Source organism: Poecilia reticulata, chromosome 10 (genome assembly GCF_904066995.2).
Source record: "Poecilia reticulata chromosome 10, P_reticulata-male-v2, whole genome shotgun sequence".
NCBI classification, from domain to species: Eukaryota; Metazoa; Chordata; class Actinopteri; order Cyprinodontiformes; family Poeciliidae; genus Poecilia; species Poecilia reticulata.
The window spans coordinates 3,625,029-3,638,244 of NC_088839.1; the positions used below are offsets into that span (position 1 = coordinate 3,625,029).

A 13,216-nucleotide genomic window follows, 5' to 3' on the forward strand; every position below is an offset into this window, starting at 1 on the left:
TATTTCAGAACCATAGATGTAGTTCACCACTGATGGAGCGTGGCTCTGCACATAGGAAATGGAAAGCTTTTTTTATTTTATTTTTATGTAGAGATATCACAGATTAGTGTAAATGTGTGTTTAAAAAACAAGGTTTGTTATGCAGAATTTGGACTTATTAGTTTAAGACTAAATTAACAGTGTTCAAACATTCAATTCACATGCAAAGCAGAAGTGAAGATAGAAACTTTCTAATAAAGTACTGTTTTATTAAATTATTTTCTGAATTTGAAATCAATAGGCTGTTAGACAATTGATTCTTAACGCTGTGTTTGAAACTCCTAATGTGGGTCTATATTATGCAGGTTAGTGAGACGAGAGGAAAGGAAAAATACCCATGAAACAGAATAAAGTCATGCTAGTGGACCATCAGTGCTAACACCACTTGTTGCTCTACAGTCTGAAACACTGGTAACCATCTCTGCTCCCAGGTCTGCTCTGACCTGACACAATGCAAACATCGATAATGCAAAAAAAATAAAAAACACAGCTATATTTAAATTGTTTATCCTTAACTAACATTATCTAGAGTTTTTTTAAACCACAACTTCATGTGTTCATGCTGTGAAACTCCTTCCTGCAAACAGATGAAAACGGGTAAATGCAGTACATTCAGGGTTTTTACCCATCTCTCGTTTTCTTTCTCCAGCTCACTTCTTCATGGCTGGAACCAACACTCAGCACAGAACCAATACCGACCCATCCAGTCAGAGTAGCAACGATCAGTCGGACACTGAGTGAAAAAAGCTAAAACCAGAGACTGTGAAGTATTTGCATTATAATCTGTAGTTTAACATTTGTTTTAGTGAAAACAGGGATAGACTTACCTATCATGTAACACTGGTGTTACTCAGAGGTTTTATACTAAATTCTGGTGGAAGTGATCTGCTGTTAAAATGAATAAAAAACTACATCACTGAGTGATATTCAGTTTAATTCAATTAACTTCTATTCAATTTCTGTTGGGGGCCAAGACATACGTTTGCTGTTGTCTGAGAAAGTTAAATTACAGCTATGGACTTTCTATTATTTCCCAATTACAATTTTCAGACCCTAATCAGTTAAGAAAAGGGATTTAGATTGTCCTTCTAATCAACATTTCATCAGAGCTGCATGGTGTACATAAGGACTCTAATTGTTCTCTGCTTCATTCTCTTACCGATTACATTTGAGAAGGCGGAGGAGACACTCTGTATCTGAGTTTTTCGACATCTATCTCCTGCTGTCGATGTTTGTACCCAGAGCACTTTGTTGAAATGCTGGGCTAACGTTAGGATGCTGAGTCTGTATCCTGATAGGATATCAGGTCTATTTTCTTCTAGGCTCGCAGAAGAAACTTATTTTAAAATATCTGTGTTTTGTTTTGAATGTTGTAATGTTTAGCAGCATAACAAAGGGCTTTGGTACTTTAACTTTTAAAAGACAAACGCGTAAAAATCAGTGGGACACAAATGATCCCAGAACTATTCTGTAAATCTACTGAATCTGCTAAATGCTGCTGCATCTCACTGACTCTGGCTACATCTCAACAGGTGGTCGAGAGTGAGGAAGAGGAGGAGTTGACACAGACGGTGGAAGAGGAGGAGGCTGATGAAGGTGGCCAGTTTGATGTGATCCCTCTGTACTCGGAGAGGGCCACCGTCTCCAACCTGGGCTCATCTGAAGCAGGGGGCGCTGCAGCGCGCAGCGCCAGCCCCACTAAACCAGTACTGTTGCTCCTTCTGCTCATAACTACTGCCCACAGCTGGGGGTAGAACAATATATAGAAGATACACACACACACATATACACACTCATACATGTACACACTCACATCAAATGGTTCCGCAAATAACACTGGTCTGATTGCTGAAAAGGTTCAAGAAATAGTAGGAAGAAATGAACTTTGCTTTTCTTTGTCAGAAGCATCTTCTTGGTTCTTGACTCCTGTCTTTGTTTTCATTCTTCAGTCCAAACATGACAAATGGCACTTTTTATTTATTTGGCTCTGACTGGAGTCACTGGGGGTGCAGGGGGTTCCACATGCTACCTATAACCAGTCAGCATACTTTAATATGTATTTGTTTGAAGTGCTTAAATTATACATCAGAAATCTGATGATGCGTAAGCAAATAGCCAAAACAAAGTGTTCACAAAATGTCTACCACCAGCACTGGCAATTTGAAAACATGGAACATCATTAAACATGAACCCAGTGTTTCTATGGAACTGCAGAATAATGTGGGAATAAGGGAAGTGCTTGAAAATGGGTAGAAAAATTTAAAGGTTTGCATGGGGCGAGTTATTTATTTGAAATCAGCACATTTTGTAAATTGGCCCTGGTATTTAAGTAATTATCATTCTGTTTTACAGTGTAAATGCTAGAATACCAGGCAGGGTGTAATCATGTGCGGAGCTATCTCTCCGCTCCCCCAAATGTAGTAGAACATGGAAGTCTGCATCGGGGAAATCACTTTTGAACTCCTTAAAATTATGGCTTTTAATTCCAAAATGGGAGCCTCTGTATTCCACTCAGCTGAGCAGGACGCCTGTGGGGCGAGTTAAACTATCTGTGCTTCTGTGAGACCAAAAACAGGAAAATGAAACCCCACAGGAAAAGGACTTGTTATGTGTCCATCCAATTGTCATGTGACTTTTGAGAAAACTTTTAAATTAAGAAACACAAAATAGACATGGATGTAGAAATATTTCAGAGTTTCGTGCCTCTCGTAAGGCACAGACCTACCAGTAGATGGGATGGTCAGAATGTACTTGGCAAACATGTTTCCATCTGCCTTTGCTCATTAAGTCTTTTTCAAACACCACAATATTAAAAGTTTGCAAAATTATGGAAGTTATTTAGAAATTTGCCGTTTTTGTTAAATACAATACTTCAAACAAAAACAAAAAACATTGATGGATATGCCACAACAGTCAAAATAGGACTTATTAGGATCACTTCTAGAGGTAGTTAGTTGTACTGGATGTATTTAGAGGTATCAGAGTAAAGGTGGCCAAAGAACGCATAACAGTTTCAGATCTTTAGTTAAAAATATTTTTTTTTTGTATGAAAGCTGGATTGGTTGGGAAGACCTACTGATACTGTCTGTCTGAGAAGTTGTTTTTGTCCATCCCAAAATGTATGGAATAAAAAACACGTGAAAACTCAGTCAAATATTGTCATATCTTTAGTGTAGAATTCATTTATTCCACTGCATAAGATATTTTAATTTATTAATTTTGATTAATTATTTACATTGACAAGATACGAATTTTGATGCAATAAATCACCGTTTTCTTTTTACATACAGAAGTTTCAAGTGTTTGTATTCATGTGTTTATGTTACGACCAGGAATCTGACACACAAGCGACAGCCGCTAACCGCAGACGAAGCCGCTTCGCCTGGCCCAACGGGGTTTCCATTTTTGCTTCAAAAACCGATCTGATTGGACGCTTTTAAAGACTATTGTTGTGTTCAAGTTTTGCTAAAGGAGTTAGCCTATCAACAAAGCTATTCAATCCTAAAATAGCATCTCAAAGCTAAACATGTAGCCGCAGCAGATGCTAACGCTAATGTCAACATCTCCCTAAGCTCCATGAATGATCAGGAGTTCCTGAAATTGATAGAATAACACTTTGCTCCAATTTGATGGCTAGAGAATGTAAACAACAAATTAAAACCTATAAATATATTTGTTGTTGAGCTCACATGTTTATTTATTCTGTAATTTAGCAGCAAAAAGGGGTTTCTGATGTGAAATGTTAACTGTTTTGTCAACATATAGTTTTCAATTAAAATGCAATTAATTAACTACACACCCTGGAATTTGAAATTTGAATCCAGTCCCACCACTAGTTTAAATTTATGCAGATGAGTCAGTAAGTGAGGAACTGGTGCAAACTGGTTTAAGTGGTTGCATGTGAAAACCCCACAGCTTCAGTCAGAGCCTGTTGTTGGTCCCACTGGGTGTGAATGGGTCACCCTGACCAGGACTGAGAGGGACATGGTCACGAGGGGGTTACTGCTCATGAACTTTGTTGCAGTGATATTCTGCGTTCTCTTGACTCTCCAGCCAGCATGAGTGACAGATGCTCAGTGTGTGGTGAACGTAAGGCAGCAGGTTGGGGATCTGTGTGTGTTTGGGCGCAAGCATCAGGCATCAAACATGCAAATGTCCTTTGTTATTATTCGACTCAAGCACTTCATCACTCCCACCCACGTCAGCACTGCAAAAAAAAAAGATGCATACACACACATTTGCACACACACTGCACCCCCCCATCCCCACCCCACCCCTCACACATTCAGCCGATGCAGCTCTTTCTGGCTTTATTGCTCTATTCCTGTCCCCGTCGTCCTCCCAGGTGATGCAGGACCGGGGCCCCGGCCGCTACAGGCGCCGATATGAATTAAGCCGTCATAATAAAAACAATACACAAGAAATAATATGAGCTCTAAAATAAAATGGCAGAACAAATCAAATTGCTCCCCAGCAGGCAAAAAAAAAACAAAAAAACATACAGAATTAAAAAAAACTCACTTCTGACAAAGACTGAGACACAGTAAAGGGAACGGAAAAGAGAGATATGAAGGAGAAATTAAGAAAGAAAATAAGGCCAAGTCCCTGTGTGGTCTTTGTGCGTTTGATGTTTTACTTGTTTTTAGTTGGGAGGCTGATAATCAGTCCCTGACAACATCTCTTTATCATCTGACAGGCTCCTGTGGAGGGGGCAGGGTGGGAGGAGAGTGTGTGTGTGCGTGCGTGCGTGTGTGTGTGTGTGTGTGTGTGTGTGTGTGTGTGTGTGTGTGTGTGTGTGTGTGTGTGTGTGTGTGTGTGTGTGTGTGTGGTGGAGGGAGGTGTACATCAGGCAGTTTTAGAAACAGTGTGCTATAGCGAGAACAGAAAGGACCCTGGAGCACAAACAGCAGAGAGAATCGCAGGCTCTTGATTTTCTGTGTCATATAAATCTTTTGCTGACACTAATTTTTTTTCCTCTTGTTCTTTTTCCTTAGTCCTGGGGAGTGTGTGAAATTAACTTCCATCTTACTGGTGGCAGTGACAGCGAGGGCAAGGAGGAGGAGAGGAGAATAGGAGAGGCATGACAGGAGAGGAAGAGTGGAAAGAAACGAGAAAAAATCCAGCAACTTACAGGAGACAACAATGGAGCTAGTTATTAGGAAGAAATGAAAAGGGAAATTATGGGAAAAATTAATTAATTCACCAATTAATTCAAATTTAATCAAAAGGTACTTCATAGCTTAAAGGTGTGAAAACTAATGGAACCAAGTTATTACTCATTTAGAAATTAAAGACACAAAAAGGCGAGAACGAGATGCACACAGGAGAAAACAAAAGACAAAGAGTGCAAGAGGTCAAAAACAGCAAGTGAGGTCAGAAAACAGTTTTACGAGAGAACAAATACGAATAAATAGAGAAAGCAGAGGATGATCCATGATCAGTGGGAGAGGAGGAAAAACTAACAAAACTGGAGGAAATGTGACAGAAAATGGAGGCAGAATGAACTAATGCAACAGCTCAATTTACATTTACTTCCTATCTCACCTTCAATCCATAATTTTCTCATTATCTAAGCTGACAAAAGTATTGTATTTTTATTATAGATGTTTATTTTCTTTTTGTCGTAAAAACTCAGTTTTTTCAAAACAAACATAACATGCACTTATTATGCCTTACACATGTTTAAGGCATAATAAGTGTGATGACAGGATGAGGTTACTACAGTTAATAATTCATAACAACACAGATTATTGATATATATATATATATATATATATATATATATATATATATATATATATAGAGAGAGAGAGAGAGAGAGAGAGAGAGAGAGAGAGAGAGAGAGAGAGAGAGCATTGGGATGATTACAGTACAAACCCATCAATGAATTAGAATATTACTGAAAAATTATTTTACTTTGGAAACTTTATCACTTAGTGGATCACATTATGTAAATTGATTACACACAGTTGAATGTTTCCCAGCCTTTATTTATACTTATTATTATAATTTTCATGCTACAGTTAATGACAACGTGATAATGTGGTTAAGGTAATTATTTTCAAGAGGTACTTTTAATCTATATTGTAGTTTATTGAATATGACAGGTGGTTTTAATGGGAGTTAGCAGGACTAAATTGGTCCCCGAGGATATAAGTGTGAATCTCCGTTATAAACACCTGGGGTTAGATGCAACGGTGGAATTCTGAAATCAAAATAAAAAAGCATAACTAACTCCTAGCCAAATGTCAGAATTAGTCTTTAAAATAATATAATTGGAGAGTCAAATTTAGAAGTTTCTGTCATTTTATTCCCTTTTTATGTTCTGCAGAAAGGAATAAACCCCCAGTAAGTGTTACTAAAGTGAGAAGAGGAAGAGAAGGGATAATGGAGGAGGAACGGCAAACAAAGACGAAGAGGAAGAAAAAGTTTTCTTTGTGAAGCCAGGAAGGAAACACTGCCAAGGAATGAAAGGATGAGAGAGGGGGGTCAGGTTCTTTAACCTTCCTTTCTTCTTCATCAGGCCCTGTGTTGGGCTCAGCTGCTGAGCAACACACCCTGCCTGAAGGGCCTTTCTGACCCAACATGGCCCTCACACAAAGACTTTGTCCATCACTGAAAGCAATCTTTCCACCGAATGCAGAGTTCTCCAGGGATTTGCCTTTACTTTGTTAAAGTGTCGACTGTGCTGCCATCTCAGAGAACGCTGTTTACCTGGAGGTTAAAAATTCTAATTAACAAACAGGCAACAAAACACACAGGTTCATTGTAGTCAGATAATATATTATGTGTTTAGTTACTTAGAGGGTGTCTCCCTGTCATTGGGTCAATCCCTCCCCAACCTGTTGACACTTCCTCTAGTCTAGGTAGTGTCTACAGTGTTCAACTGCACATGTGGAAAATAAACCGATTGTGTTAACAGTTAGCAACTCCGCATCAGATATCAGCATGTGATAATGTATATTTAATTCTTAAACAGAAAGATAAATATAATGTAGAATATCAGATTTCTCTCAATTCTTCATACTAGACTAAGTCCAAGTGAGCTGGCCGTGTGTGGCCCTTGGAATAAGTTTGTACAGCTCCTGGCTGCAGATGGACACAGACAAGTAAGTGTTAAGTACAACCCAAATATTTTTTTCTTTCTCTTTTTATTTATTTCATAGAAAGACACCCCAAAAATCCTGCAACTTTTGACTCAGAAACACACTTGGACACATTTACCCATTACACTGGCTAAACATGGTGAAGGTCTTAAAAGAAAATTCCTTTTTGTTGCTGGAAATGAACTAAAAGCATTTTATTGAACAAAGAAATAGAAAACAACTGGCCCAAAAATGTTAAATAACTGTAAACATAACAACAAATGTCATACTAACGTGAAAATATTACTTGTTTTAAGTCATTGCTGTGCATTCCTCTTGCTCTAATTTTAATTGCTCGACATTTGGAACGTGGACTGAATGACTTTGTTCATTTTCTCTGCTGCCATTCCTGAAACTACAGACTGTAATTCTAAAACAGTGCAGAAAATTGACGTCAACATTTATAATGTCTCCTTCTGTTCACTGAAAGGTCAGATAGAAATTCATCTTGAGAAATCAATCTCAATGGGAGAAGCACTGAAGGGTGATGAGAATCGAGCAAAATTCCTTGGGAAGGCAAGGAATTTGCCTTCCCAATTGATTGATTGATCAATCAATCAATCAATCAATCAATCAAGTTTATTGTACAGCACATTTCAGTAACATACATCTTATGGTCACCAGTTGTGAAAACCAGAAAGAATTACTTCTGGAAATTATCAGGCTGCGTTTTATGAGCAATAACTGGTCAAAAACGAGTTCAGATGCCAAATAAATGGGAATGCCAGGTAAAATAGAGTCTTAACATAATATATATTTTTGTCAAATATATATTACCTAAAATTAAAGTCAAACGCCATGGTTTAAATTTTGGGAGTAGGAAATGCTTTGTTTCCGGGTATGTGACAGAACTGAACTGAGACAGAGCTGCTCTGTTGAGTCTGTAGCCATGTGAACGACCTGATGTCCAACATCAGGCCGTCCACATCTCTGCTGTTCCCTCTGCCCTCCATCCTGCCTTTACATAGATTAAGACAGCCGGGTCAGCCCCTCCCTCACCTCCTACCACCCAGTAGTGGGGGTTAATTGAGATCAGCGGGGGGGAGCACACGTCTGATTGACATGCCCAACGGGGACCGGGGCGATGGCTTTTTACCGGGTCCTGTTGTTCATTTTAATTGTTGTCTCAGCTCTTTGTCGTCAGGTCTAGACCCGGGGGGTAGGAAGACAAGAGGGATGGACATGGGGGAGAGTAGACGGGAGCGGAGGGAGTGAACACTGGTGATTTACATTAACATGTAGTGAAATAAACAAGCAGAGAAGTCAAGCGTTAAATCAACTTGGAGAGAGAGAGAGAGAGACAGAGAGAAAGCCTCCAGGGTGAGAGGGGAACAGAGAGGAGGAGAATGTGTGTGTGCGCCGAAACAAATGCTCTGTTTTATTGTTCTACTAGCGCGCACCGGATTTCCATGCAGAAAAGCACACACACATGCGCACACACACACATCACACATACTGTCAGATATGAACGTCTAGAGTCTCTGTTTTCTCTCTCCAGTATTTTAGTATTCTAATCCATCACTGGCCTGACTTGGGGATGCTGTCTCCCTCTCTCCCTCCATGCTGCTGCTCAGACACAGCATCCAAACGGAAGATAAAGGCAGAGCAGGGGGAAAAACAAACTCCACAGCAGGGAGAGCTTTATCCAGACAGATAAAGCGGTGGAATAAAGCAGCGACAGAGAGATACAGTGGAAGTGGAAGATGTGGAAGGACAGCAGAAAAAGGGGAAGTAAGCAACTGAAGAGGGAGAGGATGAGTGAAAGGGTGGAGATGAGAGAGGGGAAAACAGAGAAAGAGTAGAAAATCAAGGCAGAAAGAGATTGTGTGTGTGTGTGCGTGTGTTTGTGTGCGTGTGTGTGTGTGTGTGCGTGTGCGTGTGTGTGTTGCAATGAGTTGCGGCTGAAGTCTGAACCTCCCTGGTCCATTTCACACTCTGTAGGTCCCAACACATCAGTGCTAGAAGACACATACACTGTCATCCATACAAGTACACACACACACAAAGGCTGCGTCCTTCCTTTTCGATTTCAGATCCACCAAAACACACACTTGCTGTGATTTCTGAATCATTCATACGAATAACGACAGAAGCACAGACACACAGTCCTGTCTGCTGAACTGGATCCTGCAGCTTTAACCCTCCAGATTTGAGACAGGAGTTCCCTCTGGAGGAGTCACAAGATTTTTTTAAGGCACTTATGTGACTGCTCATGTGCAGAGGTGCTAGACAACTAAACTTATGACACTAATATACTGTTAATTACAATAAAACACCCTCAGCATTGCAGTTAGATAAGAGATTTTATTTCTTTATTTTTTTTGCTTTAGTTGCCACGGTAAAGTTTTGTCCTAACTCAGATCATCTCCTGCAGAGAACAGGAATTAAAATGAATTAATTTTATTCATTTATTATTACAAAAATATTTTTGTAAATTTATTTAAAAAAAACCCTAAAAACTAGTATTTTGGACATTACACAAAGCATTATATTTAACTAGACTCATCTTATGTTTCTGCTTTCTTCTGACCTATCTATGTGGATCAAGTCTTTGGCCGATCTTTGTAAATTGAGTTGAAGTAGATTTAAAATACATTTAAAAAATAATAAAATTTACCAGTAATAATACCCAGTACTGTGTACACTTCCACTAATCTTGTTAGATTGCTGATTTCTTGTTAGAAATTAGAAGTGCTTGACAGATAGATCTTTCAAGCACCATCTGTTATCAATTCGGACAACATTTTGTACGTTCAGCGTTTTTAGCCTTGAAAAGGTTTAGCGCATCTCGTTACCCCTAAATGTTTCCTTATAAATCCTAAAACGCTGATTTACCAGACTGCTTTGTAAACTTTCAGTAGAATAAAGTTCAACATCTGTTAAGAAATCTTGAAATAGTTGGACGTTTATACTTATGCTCTTATTTTGAAGTGGTTGAACACTGTTTACGCAGCAACTTTGTTTCCTCTCACGTTTTTCTCTTTTTTTCCGAACTTTGATTGAATTTACATTGACACAAATCAAATTCAAATGTGTTGTTTTTATGATTTTTTTTTTCTGTTGTGTCAGTTAGCCGCAGTCAGCTAGCACTGAATGTAGCACCTTTTCTCCAAGTAACAACCACTGTGGAGACAAGTCACAATAAGTGCCTTAAAGAAATGAGATAAAATCTCAGGGGGATGTAAAAACCAACCTTAAAGCTTGTTATCATGAATTACTTATGCTCATACTGTTGCGAGACTGTAGCAGTAAATCCTCAGAATGTATCGTGACCTGTATTTGTTATGAATGAAGTGGGTTTTTTTGTGTGTTAAATCTTTGATCAGTATGTTACCGTTCTGTTCCGGCACGGTTCTTAATGTAAGAAATGCTTCAACATGCACGGGTTTGGTTCAGTAACAGCAGTTAACAGATCTATCAAGGACCGTCTGTTATTAATTCGGACAACATTTTGTGTAAAAAAAAAAAAAAAAAGAATTGTGTGCTGTATGTTGTTACTTTACCCTTCATTCATTAGCATTTCTGGTAGTATATCCATATATTCTCACATCCTTATGAGGATATTGATGCTGCTAATGGAGTATCCAGTCATCTCATGCTAACTCTGAGTGGGATCAGCTCTGAACACTTAAAGAGACAGTGCAGGATAAGACGTGGAGCTGGAGGCGGCCCTCATACTTCTCCTGAACTATCAGAAAGACTCTCCTTCGACCCACATGGATAGCTATTTGAGATATCTGCTTGGTGTTTTTTTGTCTCTTTAGCTGAATGTTGTTTTTTTCAGCAGTAACAGATGCACAATCCTTTTACTGTCTGCAATTCGTTGCCATGGATACCCGTGTCTCACCTAGGCTGCTGCACCCCGGGGGATCCCAAAAGGTAAATGGAGCTGAATGATCTTCGGAAGTCTTATTCTTTTCAATCCAGCAGCACCTGGTGGGGCACGCCAGCCGTTTTCATGTTTTTCCCTCCCCGATTTGACTCACTGAGTGAAACCCATTCCTCCTCCTCCCCCAGCTCTTATCCCGGCAGGTGCCTGGCTGAATGGGACATCATCGTTGCGAAGATTGAGGCGATGACACACACACACGCATGCACACACACCCCTACACCAAGCGAGAGAGCACACACAGTCACAGACTCGGAAATGAGGCTGACTTTCATGAGCGAGTGGCTGCAGCCTGAAAAGTCGTCTCCCCCAAACAGAGACAGTCATGAGAACTGAGCTGTCACTGGAGGGGAACTCTGTAGAGATGGACAAATCCCCCCCAGGCCCCGCACCCCAACCCCTGTTTGAGTCTGTCACCTGTTAACCTTTCCTAATTCTACAGTAAAGCCAGAAACTGTTCCATGTAAATGCTTTTGAAGAACATTGACCGCTGCCACCTTCAGCCCACTGCCCCCGGCTTCCTGTCTACAGCATGTCAGTGTTCAGTACATGAGGGAGTCGGAGCCCACAGGACAGCCTCTCCTGCTCTGTTCCATGTTAGTGTGTTATTTTCTTACGCTCTGTTGGGCCTGTGCTTTTTTTGCCTGTTTGAACTGTTGATGACTGTTTCATAAGCACACAAACCTCAACAGGCCCTCTGGCACACACATAGGGAGAAGACTGAAAAAAAAGATGGAAGCACTGGCCCTGGTTGCTACAGATCAAAAGGTGGTTTCCAAGCTGTGTTGTTTTAAAAACTTGGTATCTCAGTGGGCCTCGCATGGAATATTTCAATTTCCTGTCATCCGGTGTCATTTTGCCCCGCTGAATGTGCCCAGAGGGAATATGAAGCACTCCATGCCTCTGCTGTATTCACCTGTGAATAATAAAATAAATGTACAAGCTGACCTTTCTTTACCCCGGGTTCTGCTGTTGTTCTTCTTATCTTTTCTTTTACATCCAGAAGGTTTTTGTGTTGTTTTAATTTTTTTTTATTTTTCTATATGCAGTAGAATATGAGAAACTAGCTGCATTTCCATTAAACATAAAATTGCGCAAATTTAAATTATGAAAGTAAATTTGGAAACATCAATTTCAAAACTCATGTTTTTTTTGAAAAAAGTTTTTGGGGTTGGATGAGTTGGTTTGTCATCTGTATTGAAATAGATGCATTTTGCAAAGATACAAAAAACAATAGCTGTAGCATTTTTGCATCGTAGGAATCGTGTAATCAACAACGGGATGTTACTACTGGTGGAAAAGTCGAAGAAGATGACGATGTAGTAAGAGGAGTATGGTTTGTTTTTGTTTATTTCAGACATTGTCCAGCTGGCTCCAGAAGAGCTCTCACAGCATCGCGGTTCATAAAAAGTTGTTCCAACATGATGAATCCATAGTTCCTCTTTTTCTAAATTAGCCGACTGCAATTTCCCCAAAACGCCTCATATATAGTCGCACCCCAGTAGGCCGTTCTTAATGGTGTTCCTCCATAGTTTTTAGTTTTATTCCGTCTTCCATCGCTGTCACAGCTTCAATTCACATCCTCCTCAGAACTCTCCCTCCTTAGGTGAATGCTGAAACTGTGTATTGTTTTGCTTCCATCTCAGATTTGAGCAATCATATAAAAACCTAATGAATTGTATTGAAGTTTTCAGTTTCAACTTTCTATAGTGTGTTTGACTCAAATAATGTTCATGTTTCTTATTTGCTGACCCTTATATTCATGGGTTTTCCACATTATCAGTTTCTTAAAAATCTTAAATGGGCTAAAACTGGGCTTCCAAACTACAACTTCCAAACTGGGCTACAAACTCACAACTATTATATCTGTCTACAGGTAAGAGGTGTATTACTGTAACTTTAATTAAAAGAAAAAAAAATCTAAATATCTGCTCAGGAAATCACCAGGACCTGGTAACCTGTCCAGGTTGGCTGCTTCTCTGCATCGTAGCAAGATATTACAAATTCATATTGACCTGGTTATGTCTATTAATGCTATTAATGATCATTGTCACACTAAATATCTTAATTAACATGTATTGTATTTGCTATATTAAAATTTTACATTTTCCTAATTTAGAATCTGTTTGACAGGAAAATACAT

General features: G+C 39.4%; 1 protein-coding gene across 2 annotated transcripts in view; it reads left to right on the top strand.

Annotated features, from left to right (window-relative positions):
* gfra3 (GDNF family receptor alpha 3) overlaps positions 1 to 12,030 on the top strand; it is a 93,539-nt gene extending 81,509 nt beyond the window's left edge. The window contains exons 9-10 of one of the 2 annotated variants that reach the window (XR_014089277.1): positions 1,572 to 11,063; positions 11,202 to 12,030. Coding sequence is in view for 1 of the 2 variants with exons in the window: in XM_008419980.3 (XP_008418202.2) it covers positions 1,572 to 1,793 (222 nt within the window). In the remaining variant the exon portion in view is untranslated. Of the gene's footprint in view, positions 1 to 1,571 lie in introns of both variants that reach the window. The other variant, XM_008419980.3, reaches the window with a different exon arrangement.
* Positions 12,031 to 13,216: the final 1,186 nt, after the last annotated feature.